Source organism: Colletotrichum scovillei (assembly GCF_011075155.1).
Source record: "Colletotrichum scovillei strain TJNH1 chromosome Unknown Contig00009, whole genome shotgun sequence".
NCBI lineage: Eukaryota > Fungi > Ascomycota > Sordariomycetes > Glomerellales > Glomerellaceae > Colletotrichum > Colletotrichum scovillei.
The window spans coordinates 1,455,052-1,478,567 of NW_023336267.1; the positions used below are offsets into that span (position 1 = coordinate 1,455,052).

Genomic DNA, 23,516 nt, shown 5'->3' on the forward strand with positions numbered 1-23,516 from the left:
CCACAATTGCGACCTTAATAGACCCTCATTCAATGCGACCAGGCCAATTGCCTCAACAGCGCATTGATGAGTGTTCTCGCCTCCAGCCCTTCAGTCATATTCGGCCATGGTCCGGTCATAACACACGGACTGCCGTGAGGCTGAAAAGTCGTCGCCACACTACCGAGCTGGGTTGTGATTCCTATATGGCCGGGGAACCAGGCCCGGGCTGGCATTTTCATTGGAAAATAACCATAAAGCCGGGGCTTTGCTCGAATGGGGAAACACTGGGAGCGACGGGGAGCCGAGTGAGCGAGCGATTCGCAGCGAAATAGGTGAACCTACGCGCGTACTACAGCGTTGGTTGGCTGATTGTCAGCCGATGAGTCGCACAAGCTAAAGTCGACCCGTTGCCGCGAGTCATTAAGAGGCAATTTGCACTTTGATTGTGAGTTATCATAAACCATCGCCAAAATACTCGCAACTGCCACAGCTGACCCATTAGCATGCTAGTAAATAAAACCTGAGTGTCAAATGTGTATGACAAAGTCATTTGCCAGTCAGAACATAGATTCCCGACAACATATTTCTATCGATTAGACTACTATGACCGCGATGATAGTGGCTGCTTCCCAGTTGTTCTTACTGGCTACAGCATAAGCTTTCCTCAGTATAGCTACCTGTACTCTAAGCTATATAATGTACGTAAGGCAGCGGCAGTGATAAGAAGGGAGGTTTCCGTTGTCTTAGTGGTGGATTGCAGGACTGTGAACAGGATGTGTGTTCTGTAATACTCGACGAGCGAGCTCCTTCACCCGGGAGTTTAGATTTGGCTAGCTAAAGATGGACGACTATCTCAAGTACTAAGGTGCCTTCCAATGTCTGCAGCAAAACATTTACTGTATTCGTATTCAACCCCCAAGGACTTCTAAAGTAGGAGCACGTCCTGTTTGTGTCCAGTTGCAAAGACTCGCCCATGGGCGCCCTCAGAGAATATCAGAAATATTCCGACTCGATAATATCCTTCGAGGCGATCCGCCGGGTGAACGATGAGCCCCCAAACAGTCTTCGGAGCATCGCTGTCTTTACAGAAGGAACATTGCTCTGGCCTTCGCCAGTCTTCACAATTGAAGACCGTTTCACCCTCTGGAAAAGGAAAAGACTTCCCCGGCCCGTCTCGTAGACTGGACAGGTATCGCAGTTTACCCCAGTTGTTAGTCTTGAAACAACAACTAGACGTCAACAAGAGCTTCATATGGCCTGGTTGCTGTCTAGTAGCGGCGTCTACGGACCAGTCAAACATGCAGAGGCCACTTCCATCAGAGAAGTATCCGATCGGGGGGTTCCCCCTGCGTTTGGGTTCGATATTCACGTCTGAGGGGAAGTCGGCCAATGATGCCTGCATTCGAAGGTATGAACCGGGATTAAGCCTACCAAACGGGCTGCGCCATTGCAAGTCCATATGATTCTCGGTGATGGTGTATTCGGCTCGAACATGGGTTGGCAGCGTGTCTGATAATGACATAAGCTTCTGGTTGTTGGAGAGCTTCTCTTGTGGCCTAGGATTGTCGACGTTGTATCGTCGACACGGTAAAACCTCGAACGGCCGTAGCTGAGAAACCCAACTCCACGACGGGCCGACGTAAGGCTCTTGACCTCTCTTCTGTTGGAGTGCTGTCTCGAGTGTACCAACCTCTGGGTTGAGCATTTCCCAAACAAGCCCGTGTTGCAAGTCATTCATCCATAGGCCGGCAAGGTAGGTATCTCCTGTAATCTTGGCACACTCCTCGGCCAATCCTGCTATGCCGGCCAAGAGATCATCTCTGTAGCTCCACGACCTTGTCTGAATCTCCAGTATCTCTTCCCATCGGGCGTAGGCGTTGCGCACCCTACGCCGTCCTTCAACAGGATCAGCTGGCTTCGGCTCCCGTGCTATGTTGACGAGTGTTCTCAAGGACCCGTGAACGACTGATCCGAGGTTCACATATGAATTCTCAGATGTTGAGCCGTTCTCGCAGGAAAAGTGCCACAGTCCAGGCCCGATGAATAGCAGCCTCGTCGACAACATGTTCTCCTGGAAGGTCCAGCCCCTTGTTTCCCATACTGCCTGCTTCAAATCATGAAGCAGTGCCGAAGAGTTCCAAATCGGCTTCCGATCATCCGAAGATGGGAAGAAGGTGTAGGTCCCGCGAACGATCTCGCGTCGTTTCGACTGAAATGGCAAGTCAAGACCTGGTGCCCTTTCACCAAGGTACCCCTGCAAACATGACGTAGATACCAACGGACAAATGGTCAGAGTCGAACAATAGTAGACACGACCCATGGTCAAGCTTTCAGTGTTCCAGTCTTCTATGTCTCCTTGAATGATGCAAAGGGCATCTACCCAAAGATATCGTAGACCGAGAGCTCTGCAGGTGATGGTGGTGTCTCTCACAACCGGACTCATTAAGTCGAGTGGTATACTCTCAAGGTGTTCTGATAAGTTCTCTGTGGTGGTCTTCAGTTGTTCAGCTGCATCTTCTCTGGAGCCCCAACAGTAACTGAGTGTCGCATATTCAATTCCGTGAAGGATGTCCTTTCCTTCGTGCAGGGCACCCGAAGTAACAAGGCGAGGGACATCAAGGTCGGTGCTGCCGACGTCTATGAGTCTTGTTGGAATGAAGGCCGTGTCTTCCTTGACATGGTTACACTCGTCCTGACATCGTTTGAGCTCGTACTTTATCCAGTCGACGTTGGCGGGATCAAGTAATCGAGGCCGTCGCTTGTCGTCGACTCGCAACCAATCTGTGACATTGTCTAGTGCGGATGGGAACATATGTAAGCTCAGACAACTGCAAATCAATTATGTCGGATATATAGAAACTCACCGTCATCCGATTCGATGTTAAACGTAATGGCTGCAAGAAACTCCTGCTCAGGGCGTTTGTATACTTCACATCGCCAAAATACTAGACCTTCCTCGTTCGGTTTCGAGCCGAATACATCTCTGTCAGCCCCCCATATGTATCCGCCATTAATGTAGACATCTCCCCTATAGTCTATACCGCGTTTAATGACGTGTTATCGGATGAAAGTACGCAGATGACAGCCTTTCTCAGAAGACTCAGTCATCACTGACAGTGAAGGCAACGAGTCTTTCCATTGGCAAGGCGATCCCAACATGATCATTTCACCCTCGCCTTCAGCTTTATGTCTCAGTACCACAGAAGCCTCTGACGTATCAGACTCTCCTTCAACGAAATCATCGATGCTGTCGTCCAAGAGAACGGGAAGACACCTTCCGCAAAGGACTGTACCTCTCAGCGCCCCAAAACCGACGGGTAACGAAGGCGACATCGATTCTTGAGTTGTGAGAGTAGAACACTAGTATCAGTCTATCTGGGGGTACGTATGAGAGTCAGAGTCGGTGTTCATCACTGTTATAAGGACCATGTAGAAGTCATGACGAGGTCGTTGTCGTCGTCGTTGCCTAATGCAATGAGTGATTTGTCACAAAGCGGGGAAGAATCCCTGCTCCATCCCTGACTACGGGATTTCTTCGTTGTTCGGTGCATCATCAACACATGGCATACTGAGACTATTTCAGCACGTTCATATCCCTATTCTATCAACTTCTAAATAGCGTCGATACATCCTTCTCCAGCCTTTCTTTAGTCCTGCTTAATTTCAGAATTATTCGTGCTTAGCCAGATAAGGTAGAAAGGAACGAAGGCCAAATTCATACGTGATACATTATTGCCTGTCGAAAAAGCACGCATTTTATTGTCGCTGTATGGAAGTCGACAGGGCATAGTTCAATTGAAGCCAGTCATACTTTCATGTACCGAGACGAATTTCACCATACTTACCTTAGATCAAAGCAATTGCATGTTAAGTATACGTTACTATTCTTCCTGCAAAATCTACTCAGGAATGTTGCAAGCTTCCTATATCACTTGCTTGATAAATTTGCCTTTGCGGTATGGAACCTGCCCCTGAACTTGTACAGGCTTTTTGCGGAAGATGCTTTTCAGTCGGAATGAACTCCCGGGAGAGTAACGTGATGTAAGACGCATTTCACAATTCCTATTATCACTCTTCTTCCTTCTCTGGCTTCTGGCCGTAGACCACGTTACTTCGAAGTAGTCAGCATCGAGCTCGTCTACTCCCAGGTCACATCAGGCATCAGACTTACTAGTACAGCCACGCATGAATCTTGGGATCTTTCAAATCCTTCCGAACACCAGCCAACAAGACAAGGACCTCCTCCTTCGTCCACCCAAGAGCTCCGCAAAGAAGGCGCAGGGAGAAGCCTTCAAGGCCGTCCAATAGCTGAATCAACTCCAGCATTCCAATGTCCTTGAGATGAGGATCCTTCGCCCATGGACCAGCGGGGATCTTGAACGGCTGGTGGTGGATGTTGACGAAACCGGTGTTCTCACGCACGATGCCTTCCAGCTTGGGTCCGATTTGCCCATCTCGGCCAAAGATTTTGCAGGCGTCCATGAAGAGGTCTACCCACCGTAGGAGCTCGGTGCCCTCAATTGTACCATCGTCGGAGTAGATCATGAAACTCCAGTCTTGGAATTCGGCCCAACCGCCAGGATTCAAGTTACTGCCCAATTATCAGGATGTGCAATGCCTGAGAAGTTCGGGATGAAGTGGTGACTTACTCATAGACGCGCTTCACGTACTTTGGCCAGTCCGCGATGGACCCGCACATGTACCGGCTGAAAATGAAGTCGTATTCCTCTCCAATCCACTCGCTTTCGACGTCGTCAATCTCGAATTTGACGTTCGGCGGTATCCTTCACTTGGGTTCAGTACTTTGAGAGTTTCATATCTCGAAAAAGCTTACCAAGCTGGCTGAATGGCGCTGAGGTCGTTCCCAAGGATCTACTATCTCGTCAGCAAGTGCTTAGTATGGGCATAAATCCGCAAATGCATGCCATATCATCAGAATATGTATACCTCCGCATTTGGGTACTTATCACCCATCTCAATGGCCCCTAAAGTTGTTAGTCAGCCCTTTTTACGGCGACTGAGGAAGTTTGGTCTTGTATTACAGATGCCTGTCCCTGTGCCGACGTCAAGGACTCGATGCATTTTTGTCTCATCTACCGGGGCCAAGAACAGTTTGTCTCCAATTGTCTTTGTCAACAAGGCGTGGCAAAAGTCCAGTCGGTCCATCTCGCTCTGAACGTCTCAACGTTAGTCACATCAATCACAAGCCACTGTATCGGGTTCAGTGCCCTACTTCATCGTTGGGAAGGATGTAAGCTAAAGACGACAGTCAGTCAGGTCATCTAGGAATACAGTATTGGTGCCAGCATACATCCGGATCGAAACGAATGATATCGGCGACCGTGCTCGGTGGGGTAGTCAAGAACAGACGAGGATAGAGATGCGGTGTATGAAGAACTACAGAATTAGACCATTTGCGCTATGAAGATTTGACCTCAACTTGGGGCAAGAAGTTTCAGAGCATTACATTCTATCGTCAATGGTAGAAGCGTTGTCCTTACGACAGTAGATCTCAGTAAACGCGTAGTGAGCATGGACTTTGTGTGTCACGAACCGATTCGCCATCATCGATTGCGATATCAGCCTCCAAGTCAGTGGCTCCAGCGGGGGAAAGTCCAGCTGCGTCCGACGGTGTCCTGGTCTTTGGGGGAGACCTCGCTGCTTGTGGAGATTGGGCCGCAGGTGATCCTGCCGGCGACGTAGGTTTTGAGGTTGAGTCGGCCATGACGGTAGCGTTACGGTTGTAGCGCAACGAAGTCGGACATGCAGATGGTAAAAGCGCGAAAACTGATCAAAACTCAAACCGCCCTCCGTGTCGCACCCGGGCCCGCGGGGTTTTTAGCAGAGTTTGACAGACGACAGTCAAACCCCCGCAGCTTGGCGAGTTGTAAAATGTTGGTGCAGTGCTGTGGTGTCTGTTGGTTCTAATGTCTCGCCGGCTGCGTCTTAGTGTGCGGCACAGCTGCACATTGTGCATAAAAAACCAGTTCTCCTTCCCGATCAGGCTTGCTGCCGCGGTTGGGGTATCGAGCACGCACACCGAGACCTCGTGCCGCTCATCTCTCCCCGAACGTCTGGTTTCGGCACACTTACTCGGACCGTTTGGCTCTTGACAGAGATCCTTGCATTGATTGTCTTCAAGCCGATCGGCAATATCAAGTTGAGGTTTTCATATCTGCCTAAGTGGCACAATTCTCGTCTACATGTATCGATCAATTGTTGCGTCCTAAAAGGCATTGTGACGTGATCTTTGTTGTCAAAGGTAAATTCTCGCAGAGGCAAGGGTCATTGGGCTCCGAAACTGATTGAGAAATCATGGTACGACTGGTAAAAAGAAGTAGCGCAAGAATAAAGCTCTAGAGACGCATGTTCAAGGGTAGTATGCAGGTCGCCTGGGACCGGACAACCCGAAGCTCCGGAATCGATTCCGGTGGGTTATTGAACGGGGAGTTCGAGCTAACAAAGACAGCACTGTGGCTCCGCTAAATATCCCACCGGGGATATTCTTTTGTGCAAGAAAAACAGAATGACCGGCAGCCGCTTGTACATGTGTGCAATCTCCTACGCGGGTCAACACCATAGAATTTTGAGGGAGTGCTTACGCCCAAATATACGCCGTGTGATAAGTTCTATGAGTCCAGCTAGATCGCATGAGAAGATCTGGCTAATTTCATCCTTAGGAACGTGTCAATACTAAGCATGTGTAGCTAAGATCACTTTGAAGCGGTAGGCTCAGGGGCGAAGACATCTGATGCTCAGCTGCGGAAGATTCCCCACTTGGTAAGTCACACGTAGTGATGCGTCAAATGGGAAAAGTAAGCTGTCTTTACCACGGCCGGTCAAACTGCGATGCAGCATCGGAGCTGAAGTATGTTTAAGTGGCTACTTTATGCACTGAATAAGAGAGCCAACAAGATCGAACCAACCTACATCATTTCGCCGGCAATGGCTGAAACTCGTTAACCCACTGATTCCTCGGCTTGCTCAGGGTGCTCTTTCCACGCCGCAAAAAATCGCCATATCCCATCTTGCTAACAATACCGCTACCATCGCGGTCCCAAACCACTTTGCCTCGCAAGATGGTGTAACGCGGCCAATTGTTGAACTTCATCCCCTCGAAAGGCGAGTAATCGATATCATGGTGCAACATCGCGTTCTCCAAGACAAACGGCTCCATCTTTGCAGAGCCCGTCCCGCCGCTGACAGCAACTTGCTCAGCTGTTGGGTACCAAATGACAAAGTCGGCATCATATCCTGCGGCAATCGCGCCCTTGGTATCTCCCAGCCCGTAAAGCTTTGCCGGGTTTGTCGCCGTGACCTCGACAAACTTCTGTGGCGTCACTCTACCCGTTAACACGCCGCCCTCGAATAGCAGCGGTAGGCGTGTCTCAACGCCGGGAAGCCCGTTTGGAACCTGGTCGTACCTCATCAAGCCATCTTCCTTGCTCAATCCCGCCTTTTTGCCGTCCGGGTGATCATATTTGCTCGGCGCGTGATCTGAGCTGAAGGTCGTAAACGTCCCGTTGGCAATACCAGCCCACATGGCGTCCAAATCCATGCGGTCCTCACGTAATGGCGGACTGCAGATATGCTTCGCACCGGAGAAGCCATCAGTGGCCGGATGAGACGGCTTTAGGGCATCTGCTGTGAGGTAGAGGTAGTGGGGGCACGTCTCCGCGTGAATTGGCAAGAGCCTTGTCTGCGCGCTCCTGACGTGCGCAGTGGAGGTCTTGGAAGACATGTGAACGATGAGAATGGGGATATCAGAGAGCTCAGCAAGGGCAATAATGCGGTACGTTGCCTCATCTTCGGCGATGTTGGGCCGGCTGATGGCGTGATAGTACGGCGCAGTGAGTTTCTGCTCTGCAAGGCGTGCCGTGATCCAGGTGATCATGTCGCTGTTTTCAGCGTGCACCATGGTTGTCATGCCTAGGTTCCTCGTAGCCATCATGACATCTAGGATCTCGCCGTCTTTGAGCTGCAGGGGCTCGTAGGTCATGTAGAGCTTCACGGAGGTGATGCCCTCGCTAACAAAGAAGGGAAGTTCATCGCGAAGGATGGTGGGGGTTGGGTTTGTGAGAATGATGTGAAAGCCGTAGTCGCAGTATGACTTCCCTCGGGAGCGTGAGTGATAGTCATCTACGACTGGGTGAAGAGACTGGTGGGTGCGTTCCTGTGTAGCGAAGGCGATGATTGATGTTGTGCCGCCTGCAATCGCTGATCGAGTGCCGGTCTCAAAGTTGTCTCCTGTGGGAGAATTGTCCTGATACTGGTTTAGACAGGGGGATTCTGTTAGGAAATCGAGGAAAACATTTCTTACCTGGTCAAGGTGTACGTGGGAATCTACGCCGCCCGGCATGACGAAGCCATGTTGTGCATCTATCACTGTTTTGGCCGAGAAAAGAGACTTGAGACCCTGGCCTACAGTTAAGATCTTGCCGTCGCGAACCACGATATCTTGTCGTGCGTGGACATCAGATGCCGTTACCTATTTTGTTTGTTGCATCAGTCATTTGGCCGATGGGTTCCTTGGTACAACATGATTCATGTAATACTCACCACTGTGGCATTCTCAATGATGAGATCAACCTCCATGTCACTTTACCTTAGTGTGCGATAACAGCAAAAGTGTCTCAATGTGCTAAACGCGATTTTTGAGGCACTTAACCAACAACAAACTTCGCTTTGGTAATTCGTAGAGTTGTTTCAACCTGTCCTCGAGTTTCTCTTGACACCATATGGAGTATCTACAGAGTCATTGACGACATCTACATCGGCTGTAGACTTGATAACGCTGTTCCTGCGAAGATTAAATAGGCCTATCTGAGATAAAGATAGGCAGCCACGGCAAACTACCCGACGGCCTATCGGCGCTTATCGCCCACAACTTAGACTACCTTAGGGAGCTGCAGGGAATAGGACGGACGATACGGGGTATTGCACGCTGATCTCAATGCATGAGGGGTAGACCCAGCACCAGTTTGTTGGAGATTCGGAGAAGCTCTGCGACTTCTCGTGATGAAAAGAATAAGTTTGGACCGAAGTTTGCATAGTGGCGGTGAAAAGAGGGAATGTGTGAACCTAGCAACTTGACAACTGCACAAGAAAACCAGAAAATCAGCGGCAATGTCATCACGAAAGCTTCGCGTGGCTGCAGCCCAGATGGGCGCAACGCATTACAACGATCCACGGCCCAAGACACTGAATCGCATGATATCACTTCTTGAAGACGCAGCCGCAAAGGGAGCACAGCTGGTTCTCTTCCCCGAAGCCGCCTTCACAACCTTCTTTCCCCGGTATCTGATTAACGACCCCTCTGAACTTGACTCCTTCTTCGAGCACGGCGATGTAGCGACTCAGCCGCAGACAAAGCCGCTATTCGATAAGGCCAACCAGCTGGGCGTCGACATCTCGGTCGGCTTTGCCGAAAAGGCCGACAACGGCGAAACCTTCAACTCCTGCATCTACTATCACGCAAAGAGTGGCTCCGTTCTTTCAAAGTACCGCAAGATCCATCTCCCGGGCGACTTTGAGCCCTTTGCGGACCCGAATGCCACCAACCAGCTGGAGAAGCGCTACTTCAAGCCCGGGGACCTTGGCTTCAATGCGTTCCGGGTACCCGACCTGACGGAGCCGGACGCGGCGCCGGAGCGCGGGGACCCCATCTTCGGCATGATGATTTGCAATGACAGGAGATGGGCCGAGAGCTGGCGCGTCTTGGGTCTGCAGGGTGTCGAGGTCGTACTCTGCGGCTACAACACGGCCGGCTTCGCGCCGCATCTCTGGGGGACCAGCGCCAGCATGGATCCAGACGAGGCGCGGAGCAAGGCACTTTTCCACCACAAGTTGGTGATGCAAGCTCATAGTTACACGAACGCCTGCTTTAGTATCAGCGCTGCGAGGTGCGGTCTCGATGACGGGAAATACGACCTCATTGGCGGTAGCTGCATCACTGGTCCGGAGGGGGAGCTCATCGCTGAGGCATCTACGACAGAGGATGAGGTCGTCTATGCAGAGATTGACCTGGCTGAGTGCCGGCCGGGCAAGGAGCGCACATTTGACTTTGCCAGACATCGTCGCGTGGAGCATTATTTTCGCATCACAGAACAAACCGGCGTCGTGGAGCCTCCCAAGCTCTCATCCTCAGCCGAGACTCACAACGGAGCGGCAAGCAACGGCATCGCGCCCCAAAAGACTCAAAAGAAGATCCGCATCCTCCTCATCAACCCAAACAGCACCCGTGCAATGACCGACGCCTGCGTCGCCATGGTCGAGAGCCAATTACCCCCAGACGTCCTCGTCACAGGCTTCACGGCGCCTAGGCCGGCGCCCTCGGCCATCGAAGGTAGCTTCGATAACGTGATGTCAGCCGCGGCCGCCGCTCGCGCCGTCCTGCCCCTCGCGGCGACTCATGATGCCGTCTTGGTGGCGTGCTACTCCGACCATGCCCTAATCCGCATGCTTCGCGAAGAACTCCCTCGCCAGCCCGTCATCGGGATCATGGAGGCCTCACTTTTCGCAGCGCGGACGCTGGGCGGGCGGTTTGGGCTCATAGCCGTGAGCGAGCGGTCGAGAGTGTTGCACGAAGACAGCATTCACCATTATGGCTTCTCAACTTCCTGCGCCGGCGTGGTCTCATGTAAGCTGGGCGTGCTGGACTTGCACGAGAAGAGCCAGGATGAGGTCATGGGAATCATGGCAGCGGTCGGGAAGAAGTTGGTGGAGGAGAAGGGAGCCGATGTGTTGCTTCTGGGATGCGCGGGCATGACGCCGCTCAAGGGGGCCGTGGAGGCGGCTGTCGGGGACGGTGTCCAGGTTGTTGACGGCGTGTTGGCCGGGGTGCATCATCTTGTTGGATTAGTTAGAATGGGCGGTGCCACGGCCAAGAGGGGCGTCTACAAGAGCTCCGGTGACGGACGAAAGGCTAGAGGACAGGATTGGATCTAGTTTCCAGAGTTGGCCGCGGGAATAACACCAAGAGCTTAAATGGAACAAATATCAGCCGAAGCTTTATCACTCACACATCATGGACTTGTTGCTATCGAAATGCAGGGTTGTTTTGCTAATGATCCAATCGGCCAACGCCCCGTTATCAGAGCCCGATAGTCTGCAGATCAACTCAGAGTCTCAACCAACATGGAATCCTGGGGAGGACGCGGGGAACGAAGTCCGCAACGACATCAAGTTTCCTGACATGCTTTCCATCTTTGAATCCACACCATGGAGATCAACTTGAACGGCCAGACCAAAAAGAGTAGTAGGAACAGTCATCCTTGCGACTTTTGCCGTTACAAGCGCGCCGCTTGCCTTGTGCACGAAGACACGCCGCCATGTGAGCTCTGCCGACGTTTAGGCAAAGAGTGCACCTTTGTTGGGGGCCCTAACAAGAGGAGACGGCTATCCGAGCGGCGGCAAAGCGGCTCGAGCGATGGGATACGGAGCCCCCATCGCCAACAGGATGGAGCTGCCTCTGGAGCAGATGGGAGATTCCCGTCTGCGGAGGTTTCGCCCATTGCCGATTCCATCTTTGTGAGAGGGCTGATGGACTCTGCAAGCCCAATATCACCACATACAACGTCTTCACCAGATGTTTCACGTCGAGAGAATGTCTTCGTACCGTCGTCGCTGGACGCGGAGCCCGGTCACAATGCTCAGGTAATTGGTCTCAGCGGTGAATCGGATCCGTACTTGCTGAACCTGTACCACTTCGATGAAAGAGATGAATGCACCTTTCAGCAACTCCGCATCAGGAATATGGGGCCCGAAGATGGGGTTCCCATTCAGTTTATGCTACAGCGCAACTCACAAGCTAGTAAAGCACAACCAGGAGGGCTGGGAGCTACCGCGGCCGACCTTAGATGCGAGGTCTCGGACTTGATCTCTGAGAATGTTGGTCAAAGGCTCATCACTCTGTAAGAAATTGGACAGACCCTCTTATACTCGCGCGGATATGCCTGAGTTCAGAATAAAATCCAGACTGACTGGTTACAGTTTCTGGAAGTACGTTCAACCTTACTTCCCGGTCGTATCCAAAGAACACACAATCCAAAATCTCAAGGGCAGCCCCTCCGCAATGCCAATATGTCTCCTGGCAGCGATCTATGGCCACGCCCTCCCCTTCTGCGTATTCGACGACATCCTCTGTGTAGATGTCGACACCCTCCCTTCAGCAGACCACCTCTTCAAACTCGCCTGGATGGCCGCCCTCTCCGAGTTCCATACCCCGTCCCTCGCCACAGTACAAACGATGCTTCTCATGATTCAGCGACGGCCAACGAACAAGCACGTCGCCGACACGCCATTCAAATGGACCATGCTCGCAGACACTGTGGCGCTCGCGCAGTGTTTGGGACTCAATCTGGACCCATCGGATTGGGCGATTCCGAGCTGGGAGAAGAGGTTGCGGCGGAGGCTTGCTTGGGCGGTGTATGTTCAGGACAGGTGGCTGAGCCTCAACTTTGGCAGGAGTTCGCACATTCAGGAATGCGATTGGGATGTCTCGCCGCTTGGCCCGGATGATTTTGGTGATGTTCCTGGTTGTGAAGGTGAAGGGCCCTTGGTGTGTAGGCACTTTCTGCACCTGGCCTCCCTGACTGAGATCGTGTCCAAGATTCAACAAAACATGTTGTAAGTTGCATCCCAATACAGCGTCACTGCTCTGATATTGGTGCTCACCGACCGTTGTAGCTCCATCAAATCCACCAGAGCTCTCTCCAAGTCACTCGAAGCAACTTTCGAAGTTGCTCGGCCCTTGAGGATTGAGCTTGCAGAGTGGCTGCAGATGCGACCTGACGTAGGAGAACAGCCCGCAGCATCTCTGCCAGAATGCGGCCTAGACGGGAATGGTAGTCTGAAACTCGCCTACATCACCGCAAAGATTGCCGTATTTAAGGCCCTCCTTCGACCGAAAAGCATCGAAGTCCCAGCCGAAGCCCGTACGGCGTTGCGCACCGGCTCAATGGCTATCGCGCGAGAGATGCATGACTTTCTCGCGAAGCTGGAGGCTCATCATCTTGAAGCTTTCTGGCATTCATGTAAGCATTGCACCAGCCTCTCACACAAGGAGTGTGCTTTCCCCGGAAGTATTCGCTGGATAGCTGATCATGGCTAGATTCCCGTGTCAACTTTGCCATCGCGAGCAACTTTATTGTCTTGCTCTTTGCTCTCTCTCCGACACTATCGGAAGCTGAAGACGCCATTGCTCTTTTGATTCAATGGAGGGGCTTATTGCGGATCAAGTCGAGAAGCTGCGACTTATTGAACTTGAGTCTGCTAAGACTTGATGCCATCTTCGTGGCTGGGCTGGGAAAGCTCATTGAATTGACACCCGCGGCAGCTGAGGCAGCCTCGAACCGGTGTTTGTGAGATGGGCTAACTTACATGCATGATTCACGTCCAAGCCCGTGAAAAACTTCCGCGAGAACCATAGGGAAGTAGGCCGGGTCTTCAGCTCATAGCATGTGGTTCCAATAACATTAAATGATACCGTGTACTTATCTAGCGTCAGGGTATGGTATTATGAGTCTAAGGTCACCTTATCCCATCTTCACGTCTTGGTCTTTCCCTTCCAAGCCTTTTTCTGACCCGTTTGAATCCTCCACCGTGGGATATCCATCAACGTACAACAGCTCCCGGCTATCGTCCACGGGGAATGGCTTAATTTTCCAACACACCCAATACGTGAAACTAGCCACCAAGGTACTGACAAGCCAACTCAAGCTATAGAGATAAATGGCCCCCTTGGGAACTCCCTTGGCGCCACAAGCAGCGGCAAGACCGGGCATATTGGGAATGATGGCAAAGATGAAGGCGATGACCGCTCGGGGGTTGACGCCAAAGGTGTAGTAGTGTATGCCTCGCGGATCAAAGAGTGATGAGACTGCCATTGTACGCTTGCGGCAGATCCAAAAGTCGGTGATGATGATGCCCGCGATGGCGCCCAGGAAGAGAGAGTACCCGCCCAGAAAAGAGGAGAAGGACTTAGCACTGCGAAGCGGATAATGGTCAGTGTAAAGTCTCGGCTATTAGATAACACGCACATCGACTCACCTGTACTGGATGTACCATGGCACGGCACACACACCAAACACGGCGCAGATATACGCTCCACGCCGATTGTTGATGTACTTTGGAAACCATAGCGCCAAATCATTGCTGAATGAGACGCTATTGGCGCTGATATTTGTGCCAATCACCGCAAATGCCCAGCAGAGTCCCGCGAAGAACTGAGCAGCGCGGTTGTCCCACAGCCGTGCGACTTCCAGGGGGTTCCAGGTGACCTTGCCGTAGATGACTTCCGAGGCGCTGCTGACGGTCGCACCTAGCACACCACACATCGTGACTAAAACGCACAGACCAACGGCTTGCGTCCAGAAGACTTGTCGGGGCTCCTTTGCATAGCGTGTGAAGTCGGGCATGTTGAGGGCGAGGGTTGCCTTGGGGCCAATAGCGCTGGTGACGCATTGGAAGAACACGACGATAGCGGGGGTGCCATCCTTGATGAGAGTTGGCTTTGAGAATGTCGGACCGAAGCCCTTGCCTGAGAAGAGGTCAGATGAGTTGTCCTTGAATCTCTCTAGATTTGAGGATCATACCAGCAACGATGGCCCAGATGAACAACGTCAACCCAAAGATTGGCATAATCACAGTCTTCACCATAAACATGTACCTCAGACTGCTTACATGCAACCAGAGCAGTGGCAGCTGAACGATGATGAATAAGAAAAAGCATAACAGCTCGGAGCTAGTGACGTGCGCGCTTTCGGCGAGGTGATTTGGGAAGTTGTTGAACGAGGGCCAGATGGCGGAGATCATGACCTGCAGGCACTGCCCACCCTGAAATGACTGGGTGCCGAACCAGATACAAGCGACGACACCACGGACGAAGACGGCGCCATATGAACCCCGGAGGCCAAAGGAAGCTCTGGTGAAGACGGGAAAGTTGATGCCAAAGATGCAGCCGACGTAGCCATCTAGCATTGCCGGGATGCAGACCAGAACGTGGCCGATAAAAACTGCAAGGATTGCAAGGCCCGGGTTCAGGCCTTTTGTGACAGAGGTTGAAGAGACTGTTGTGATGGAGAACGGATGTTAGTTGCCATTTCGGGTCATCAAGTTGTATCCGAACTACCTATGTGAACACTTGCCTTGATACATCGAGATCGAAAAGGCTTCGGCGATCCAAAAGCCGAGCAAACTCGGCCAGCCCCAGGTGCGCTCCGGGGAGCCCATCGGAATTGGGTCCATGTCCTTGTTCGACAGCCGGCCTCCCTCCGTGCCGAGGTCGGCACTCTCGGAGCGGAGCTCCAGGCGCTTCCGTAAACCCATCGTTGCAGCGACTGATGTGCGTGTAATCGCAGTAAGATCTCGGGTCTCGACTACCTACACGTGGGCTTCACCTCTAGGAGAAAAGGGAAGGTCAGGGCGATCAATGGCACAATTGGAGTTGCTAATTGTGCGTGCGGGGAGCGGGAACAAACGATGTCTAATTATTTTTACGTTGTTGCGCATCCGGTCTCGATTCTAAGACGAGGCTTATCAGATTCCCTTTCAGCTATCCTGCTATCGTCGTTGCCGAGCGCCATGGTCGTGCGATTTCCGGATGCGTGCCACGCCCATAATGTTTGTGATAGGCACGCGATAGGCGTGGGTTGTTATCAGTCCGATTATCGGGGATATCATTGGCCTATCCTTTTCTGATGTTGCGGTAGCCCAACAAGGACTATGATAGGCGTTGCATAATCTAATCAGTTGATCAACGTCAGCATAGTTCGAATTGTAGAGAGATTACTTGACTCGATAGTATTGATCTTGAGCGACGGTTCATAACGATGTTGTCAATCGATTCCAGCGTGCTCCGCTGTAGAAGTGTGCTACTCATTGGAGATCGATGCAAGGTGCTTGACTGACTGAAATTCAGCTTCAAAGGGTCAAGACAACATTGAAGGCTTTTCTCTGTGCAACCCTTGACAAGATGGCACCGATTGCGATGTCTGACCTGAAGTCACCCTCATCAATTGCTGCCGTCGACTCGACCGTTTTCCCTGCGCCAGATGCCGACGAGAAGTTGAAGAAACTATGGCAACTTCACGGACACCCTCATAGTTCAAGGTCCCAAACACCCTCATATCTGTTATTCTTCAAAGACTCAGTGACTCTAACACTGAATTTTCAGATTTTCTGACCCAAATTTGACGAGTGTCGCGGCATTAGTCGAGCATAATGCCGTAACTCAACCCTCCAAGCCGGCTTTCATATATCCTGTCGGTGACTCCTTTGAATTGCTGGACTGGGCTCGGCTCAATCAGTTTTGCCTTAGAGCATCGAGTTTTTACTCTAAGCAATTTCAAAAGGAAATTGGTGCTGCCAATGAAACGGGCCAGCAACCCACTGTCGCTCTCCTGGGCGTCGGCAACTCGATCTCGTATCTGATCGCCCAATTCGCCCTGAATCGTCTGCACCTCCGAGTCCTACTTCTTAGCAATAAGAACTCTCCGGCAACGAGAGATCATCTTCTTCGAGTGTGCAATGTTGTTGCAATAATCACCGACGAGGCGAATGAAGCTTCACTCCATGAGGAAAGCCCATGTCAACTCCCGGTAAAGGAACTCATCAGCTTAGATGAGCTGAGAGAGAACGACCTACAAGCTATTGAAGAACCCTGCATAGGGTTTGAGCCTGATGATGAATGGACTCTTCAGTCAATGATCATACACTCATCTGGCTCTACGGGAGTGCCAAAACCAATAATCCACACGAATCGGAGTCTGTGTCAGATTGCGCGGATGTACAGACTACTTCCAGAGTTCTTCATCGAGAACTGGTACCTGTGTTTCCCCTTGTAAGACATAGAATCTCCCTGCTGTTCCTTTTGCGTATGCTCATGCATCTTAGATTCCACGTAGCTGGGTTGTCAATCGCCCTGTCAGGACTCCCAACCGGTCTACCTACCTCCTTACCTCCAACACAGTGGCCACCAGCTCCAAGTTCAATCCTTTCTGCATGGAAGTCCTTGGCTGACCTCGGCTTTCCGCCCGACTGCCTTCACTGTGCACCCTCAGTCATTGAGGACCTCTACGAATATATCGCTCTCACCACCAAAGACTACACTCCTTTGACGGACTTGAAGGTCCTGCAACCCGGAGGAGCTCCACTGTCCCCTTCAATGCTGTCCAAACTTCAGATCATCGGCGTCAATGTCAAAACAACATACGGTACAACCGAAACCGGTCCGCCGCTTCGGACAATACCGCACACGAGAGACAACCCAGACGTGTACCGCTTCCGCAACCTGTACCCAGACTCGAAGTATGTACGAATGGAACCCATTGCGGATAACCTCTTCGAGTGCGTTGTATATCGTGGATTCCCTCTCGCCGCAGAGCTCTGGCTCGAGGAGACGGCGCCGAACCCATACCGTACGGGAGACCTGTTCAACGAGGATCCCCCAGGGAGTGGATATTTCGTACTTCAAGGTCGGCGAGATGACATTCTCGTGCACAGCAATGGAGAGAAGACACATGCCGCCGCTCTCGCCATGGCGCTTGAAGAAGATAAGATGGGCATTGTTGCGAAGACTGCAGTCTTTGGGACAGGAAAGCCTTGCCCCTCCGTTGTCGTTGAGATCAACTGGTCCGAGGTGGAGAAGCGTTCCATATCAGAACCCAATCTTGCTGAAGAGGTGTGGAAAGTAGTGGAGATCTGCAATAAGAATTCTCCGACGTACTCACGAATTTCTCGTCAAACCGTCCTCATTCTACAAAATGATGAGACGTTACCAGTCACTCCAAAAGGGAACGTGCGACGGACGATTGCCTGGGAATTGTATGGAGATAGGGTGGAAGAACTCTACAACTCATTCCTAGGCACCCAGCTCGATTCTGATGCGGATTCCAAACCGTTTCCTTCTAGGAGATCTGGTGCTTCAGATCTTGAAATCATTCAAACCGTTGTCGCTGAGATTTTTTGTCTCTCTGTGGAAGAGTTGATGCCGGACCAAAACTGGTACGAACTTGGCCTCGATTCTATGCGTGCCGTCGAGGTGCGATCGAGACTTGTGGAGTCGTTCGGGACGTTCCCTTTGATGTTCATCTTCGAATATCCTACGGCAGGGAAGCTTCTCGAGTTCCTTCAGCTGTTCAAAGGTGGTCTTGATAGCAACGTCTCGGTGGCCCGCAACCACAATGACTGGATTAGGTCGACCATCCGCCGCATGAACATGGAGATCGACAACAGGCAGGCGACTCATGCTAAACAGCAAGATTTGGGAAACGAGGGGGAAGTCATATATCTCACGGGAGCTAGCGGTGCTCTGGGCAACGCACTACTGGAAGTTCTGGTTCAGATGCCAACTGTTCGAAAGATCTACTGCGCCGTACGGGGAGCAAATCCTGGAGCTCGAGTCTTAGGGTCCATGAAAGAGAGAGGGTATCCAGCCAGCATTTATCAAAGCGAGAAAATTGTACCCGTCAGTTATGACATGAAAGACGGAAAGCTAGGATTGGACGAACAGATGTATCAGCGTGTGGCTAATGAGGTGACCACCGTGATGCACAATGCTTGGAAGTTGGATTTCAATCAGCCAATTCAACAGTTCGAAGACGACTGCCTGAGAGGTAAAGCCCAGTTCAAATATGCCAACATGAAGTCTCTCAGCTGACGAATATGTCTTAGGAACCATGCATCTCATGTCCTTCTGCCTCGAGGGGCTCAAGAAGACGTTTACCTTCATGAGCAGCGTCGCCGCAGCAATGGGGAGCCCCGCCGGCACGAAAGTGCCAGAACTTTCACTCTCCCCGGATCCTGCAAATGCTCTTCCCACCGGATACGCGCAGTCCAAATTCATCATCGAGCAAGTCACGCAGCACTACGCCTCTACTCACAATGTCCCTGTTCGCATCCTCCGAGTCGGCCAGCTTTGCGGTCACTCGAGGCTAGGGGCATGGAACCATACCGAGATGTGGCCCACCATGATGATGGCTGGACTAGATCACCTTGATGCGATGCCGAGCTTACAGACGAACGTCGACTGGCTTCCCGTCGACTTCTGTGCTGAAGCCATCGGCGATGCAGTGATTCACAACACTGCCGAGACGTCTTATGCTGTGTGCAATCTTGTCAACCCGAGCGCTATCTCATGGGAGCAGCTGCTTTCTATGCTGGAAGAGGCCGACGGACGGAAGGTTCAACGCATTAGTATGAGGGAATGGGTGGCTAGGTTAGAAGCGACGGCAGAATCACAGAGCTTGGGTGTGAAGGAGCTACCAGCTCTGAAACTCCTAGGCTTCTTCCAGTCCATGGCTGAAGGCACTGGAAATGGCGAGGGTGTGGTATTCGATGCGGGAAACGTGAAGAAAGGAAGACGGATTGAGGTGGATATGATCAAGAGGTGGCTAGGGGTATGGCGTCAAACAGGTCACTTTAGGGAATAGAGAGTCGACCATCTTGGTATCTTCGTGAAGAATCCGACGAAAGAGGCTTCATCACGGCTTCCGTGATGTGACTTGTAGCGTTGCATTCAACCCGAATAAGAGGATTTCGGCACTTCAAGACTTGGCACTCTCCGACGCTGTGGCATGCTCCGACGATCTTCCCGCGGAATCCACGCGTGCCGCGGTTGGTCGGAATGCTAAGCGGCGTCCGGCACGATGCTTTGAACATCACCAGACGCCATGGTCTTTAACGCGCCGAACTTACAGCTTGACCCAACAATGCTTCGCGTCGGATTGGGTTAAGGTAGCAGATATATTACCCTCCAGGCAATATACGTGCCACCAGACCTGTTGGACAAACATGTAAGCCGAAAACCCCAATCGGGAAGCAAACTACACTTAAGCGAGCGCATCACGCTTGCATGTCAGCATGTTTGAATTACTTAAGACTATCATGTCTCTCATTCAGGTGCCCCGGTGATCTTGCTCTTGTTGTTGACGTTGAACAATAGCCTTTGCGATGCTTACCTCACGCGCAACGTCGTTCACTGCCCGCCACCACTCAGCGCACCTCAGAGTTGCTATCGTATGCAACCACAAGACACGTTCCTTTCACACAACCTATTCAGTAAAGTCCAGCCAGCAACATGACATAATTGTCGTCGGTGCCGGCATCGCCGGAGTCTGCACAAGCATCGCAGCCGCAGAAAAAGGCGCCAAGGTCCTTCTCCTGGACGATGCCCACGGCGGCGGAGCATCGGCGCTCTCAGGGGGCGTAGTCTACGCCGGCGGGGGCACGCGACAACAAAAAGAAGCCGGCTACGGCCACGATACCCCTGAGAACATGTTCGCCTATCTCAAAGAGGAAACGGGGGATGCAGTCGATGAGAAGACTCTCCGGCGCTTTTGCGACGAGAGCGTGGCACGGCTCGAGTGGCTCGAGAAGCACGGCTCCCGATTCGAGGCCTCGCTGTGTCCCTACAAGACCAGCTATCCGACGAATAAGCATTATCTCTACTTTTCTGGGAATGAGAAGTCGTACCCGTTCAATAAACTGTCGAAGCCGGCGCCCAGGGGACACCGCATGGTGCAGCCGGGGTTCTCTGGGTCTGCGCTATGGCAGGCGCTCTTTGACTCAGCAATACGTCTAGGAGTAGATTTCAAGCCAGCGACTAAGGTTCAGCAGGTTCTTTTCAATGAAAAGAGGGACAAAGTTAGCGGAGTTGAGATCAAGACGTTGTCGGGTACCAATTCGCTGTTCGAGAAGCACAAGGGCCTTACGCAAAAGACCAAGAAATTCCAGCTCATGGCGACTCCGCTAGCCGACGTCTATCACCGCAAGGCAAGCAAAATCTGGCAAGAGCAATCCACCTCGCAGACCATACATGGTGGAGCGGTGGTCTTGAGTGCCGGCGGTTTTGCTTTCAACCCCGAGATGAGGCAGAAACACCTCCCCGAGTTCTCCCAGGTCGCTCCGCTCGGGACCAATGGCGATGACGGGTCTGGAATCAAGATCGGGCAGGCAGCGGGAGGATCAGTCTCCAATATGAACAACATGTCTGCGTGGCGTTTCTTGTATCCTCCAACGGCCCTGCTCGAAGGCGTTGTCGTATCTCAGGATGGAGAGCGTATGGGTGCGGAGGATGTTTATGGGGCGGCACTCAGCGATACTATGATAAGACAACATGGGGGGAAAGGCTTTTTGATTCTCGACTCGGATCAATGGGCGAAAGCAAAGAGACAGGTCTTCCAGCAGACTAACATGCCTCTCTTGATTCAGAGACTGCACTGGCTCTATTGGGGTTACAAGAAAGCTGGCTCGTTGGCAGCGCTAGCTGGTAAGTTCAACATCTCGGCCGTCGGTCTGGCGGCGACAGTCAAGACCTACAATGATGCGATCGCTAGCGGAGAAGAGGATCCGATGCACAAGGAAGCCGACTACTGCAGCCCAGTATCGAAAGCCCCATTCTATGGCGTCGATATTTCCTGCCGCACTGAGGGAATCCAAGCTGTCAACGGACTGACGCTCGGCGGGCTGCGGGTGGATGGCGAGACTGGGCTAGTCCTGACCGAGGATGGTAGCAAGATAGATGGGCTGTATGCTGCTGGGCGAAGTGCTGCTGGAGTCTGCGCCAACGGTTATGTGAGCGGGCTTTCCCTTGCTGATGGTGTCTTTTCGGGGAAGAGAGCGGGTGAACATGCTGCTCGGCGGGGGTAAGAGTTCGGTGTAAATCCATGTACTCGTTCAAGCGTCTTCAAGTCCTCATCTAGACGGCACAGATTGCTTGCATATCCAAGATCCTGCCCCGCCGAAGGCGCCGTTCTCCTCCTTATCCTTATGCCGTGACAGCTTGTCCAGGTCCTCTCTTGAGGCGATCATTACAAGTTTTGAGGTTTGGGAAGTCATGTCCGATCTTCGTCATGACTACAAACAGCCATAGTAATCATACAGCACACACATATGTTCCCTCCTTTCAGGAAGATCCGATGATTGACCAGACCGTGAAGCTGATCCAACAGCAAATAACATCCCATCCGACACTGCTAACCGCAGGATGTTCGTATAACGTCACAAGCGCAGTCTTGAGACTCGCACCGCTGTCGAAGACCCCAAGCGTGGCTACGACCAGCACCCATATCATCGACGCAACTTTCCAGTGCCACGCTGGCTCGCCCAACATTTGCGCCGGCAAGATCCTATTCAGAAGCAACGGTACGAATGCCAGCAAGTGTGGACCAAGTAGCAAGGATAAGAACTTGGGGTGGTTGATGGCGGAGGGGATCGACATTGCCCATAACAGGGTAGCGAAGAGAATGACGGAATGAATAGAGAATGAAGACACAGTCTGGCGATATCGTTTGCCATCATTTGTTTTTCGTTCTGGGGTTTCGCTGCAGAGTATTGCGAGGAAAGACAGATTTGACGCAAAGGAGATCGCAACAACTTGACCAAGCAGTACGAATATCCAAGCATGTGAGATACACCTTCTCTGAGCTAATGATGCACCTAGATTAGTATTGGTCTCGGAAGCCGCAACAAGAAGCTGACAGCTGGCCCGGATTTGACTAAGGTTGAATAAGCTCACCTTGAGCCGCAAGTATGGCGCTCCAGTTAGCGCAAAACCCAAATATTTGCAACGACCACCAGGCCCTCGGGCCAGTCTCAAGGGTTGACGCCCAAGCTTGCTTGAATAGAGAGGTGTCGTGCAGCCACTCGCCGAGCCTCAGTTCGGTGGAGTCAAGACCAGCCGGTGCCTGTGTCGTTGCCCATTGACCATACGACCACTCGAAGAAGCGAAACATGTGATACCAGGTCGTCGCGAGGCTCAAGGCCGCGAGCGCGCTGAACACCACAAGAGCGCGACGGTGGGCTGGCGCAGCGACTGCCCCATTTCGCGAAAGCGAGGCGCGCCGCTGATTGCGAATGATGCCAATAGACTTTGCTGTGAGCCCGGCGGCTAGGACCATGTAGCTGGTGAATATAGCCAGCGGGCGGACATTGGAGGCCGCCATTCTTTGCGAATGTCTGTCGGCAGGACACCAATTCTTTGGAGCTCACCTCCTCAAAGAAATAGCCAGGCAACCCGGGGGTTGTATATGATGTCAATGAACATGAGTGTCCGCTTGCGAACTCCCCAAAGGAGCCATGACCGAGAATGCCGGGGACAATAAGGACCAGCCAGTCGAGCTAGTGTGGCCAGGGATCATCATAGTGTGTGGGGTCGCCTGAGAAAACTCTAGAAGCCAAGCTAGATTGTTCGAGTCGGTGCAACTTTCTGTCCGAACAGACGAGACCGTCTGATGGTACTAAGGCAGCACGTGCAAATTGACTTTTCGCTTTCGAAATCTTTGGGCTCAGACGAGGTGTCTACTTGGTAGGCATCGCCGTCAAGATGGTCTTTGGGCACCCACCTTGCCCCAGATGAAAGGGGCAACAGCTCAGATAGACTGATTTGCTGGCGCGAATTATGTCTCAAGGTTTCTCAGGTTCTGTCGGATCCCGAAGGAAATGGCTAGCTGCTGCCGCATTGTACTACGCCGACAGGGATGGAGCCTCGTTGACGCCGGACAGTCAACCATCAAGTGGAATTGCCCCGACGGCGC

General features: G+C 52.2%; 8 protein-coding genes across 8 annotated transcripts; 4 read left to right on the forward strand and 4 right to left on the reverse strand.

Annotated features, from left to right (window-relative positions):
- Window positions 1-3,848: 3,848 nt before the first annotated feature.
- HER10_EVM0003981 (methyltransferase domain-containing protein) lies at window positions 3,849-5,949 on the reverse strand. The gene is made up of 10 exons (XM_035473641.1): window positions 5,537-5,949; window positions 5,450-5,478; window positions 5,294-5,379; window positions 5,216-5,238; window positions 5,025-5,154; window positions 4,930-4,967; window positions 4,817-4,854; window positions 4,632-4,766; window positions 4,154-4,573; window positions 3,849-4,093 (listed from the first exon to the last, which is right to left on the reverse strand). Exons 1-10 carry the CDS (start codon window positions 5,705-5,707, stop codon window positions 4,051-4,053), a joined length of 1,113 nt encoding a protein of 370 aa, XP_035329159.1. The 5' UTR covers window positions 5,708-5,949; the 3' UTR covers window positions 3,849-4,050.
- Window positions 5,950-6,913: 964 nt separating this feature from the next.
- HER10_EVM0000703 (dihydropyrimidinase) lies at window positions 6,914-8,481 on the reverse strand (the record flags this gene model as incomplete). Its single annotated transcript, XM_035470473.1, has 2 exons — window positions 8,303-8,481; window positions 6,914-8,245 (listed from the first exon to the last, which is right to left on the reverse strand). The coding sequence occupies exons 1-2, from the start codon at window positions 8,339-8,341 to the stop codon at window positions 6,914-6,916; spliced, it is 1,371 nt and encodes a 456-aa protein (XP_035328787.1). The 5' UTR covers window positions 8,342-8,481.
- Window positions 8,482-9,108: 627 nt separating this feature from the next.
- HER10_EVM0000227 (carbon-nitrogen hydrolase) lies at window positions 9,109-10,929 on the forward strand (the record flags this gene model as incomplete). Its single annotated transcript, XM_035470020.1, has 1 exon — window positions 9,109-10,929. One exon carries the CDS (start codon window positions 9,109-9,111, stop codon window positions 10,927-10,929), a length of 1,821 nt encoding a protein of 606 aa, XP_035328734.1.
- A 200-nt stretch (window positions 10,930-11,129) lies between these two features.
- HER10_EVM0002352 (fungal specific transcription factor domain-containing protein) lies at window positions 11,130-13,386 on the forward strand. The gene is made up of 4 exons (XM_035472067.1): window positions 11,130-11,894; window positions 11,974-12,609; window positions 12,670-13,016; window positions 13,094-13,386. Exons 1-4 carry the CDS (start codon window positions 11,203-11,205, stop codon window positions 13,345-13,347), a joined length of 1,929 nt encoding a protein of 642 aa, XP_035328979.1. The 5' UTR covers window positions 11,130-11,202; the 3' UTR covers window positions 13,348-13,386.
- An 81-nt stretch (window positions 13,387-13,467) lies between these two features.
- HER10_EVM0008846 (NCS1 nucleoside transporter) lies at window positions 13,468-15,427 on the reverse strand. The gene is made up of 4 exons (XM_035478354.1): window positions 15,129-15,427; window positions 14,577-15,050; window positions 14,032-14,521; window positions 13,468-13,968 (listed from the first exon to the last, which is right to left on the reverse strand). The coding sequence occupies exons 1-4, from the start codon at window positions 15,307-15,309 to the stop codon at window positions 13,518-13,520; spliced, it is 1,596 nt and encodes a 531-aa protein (XP_035329779.1). The 5' UTR covers window positions 15,310-15,427; the 3' UTR covers window positions 13,468-13,517.
- Window positions 15,428-15,955: 528 nt separating this feature from the next.
- HER10_EVM0008363 (male sterility protein) lies at window positions 15,956-19,412 on the forward strand (the record flags this gene model as incomplete). Its single annotated transcript, XM_035477888.1, has 4 exons — window positions 15,956-16,092; window positions 16,157-16,822; window positions 16,876-18,596; window positions 18,655-19,412. 4 exons carry the CDS (start codon window positions 15,956-15,958, stop codon window positions 19,410-19,412), a joined length of 3,282 nt encoding a protein of 1,093 aa, XP_035329730.1.
- Window positions 19,413-19,932: 520 nt separating this feature from the next.
- HER10_EVM0008352 (uncharacterized protein) lies at window positions 19,933-21,630 on the forward strand (the record flags this gene model as incomplete). The annotated part of the gene is made up of 1 exon (XM_035477877.1): window positions 19,933-21,630. The coding sequence occupies one exon, from the start codon at window positions 19,933-19,935 to the stop codon at window positions 21,628-21,630; it is 1,698 nt and encodes a 565-aa protein (XP_035329726.1).
- Window positions 21,631-21,886: 256 nt separating this feature from the next.
- Window positions 21,887-22,925, reverse strand: HER10_EVM0003299 (uncharacterized protein; the record flags this gene model as incomplete). The annotated part of the gene is made up of 2 exons (XM_035472981.1): window positions 21,887-22,407; window positions 22,499-22,925. The coding sequence occupies 2 exons, from the start codon at window positions 22,923-22,925 to the stop codon at window positions 21,887-21,889; spliced, it is 948 nt and encodes a 315-aa protein (XP_035329067.1).
- Between the last annotated feature and the right edge of the window lie 591 nt (window positions 22,926-23,516).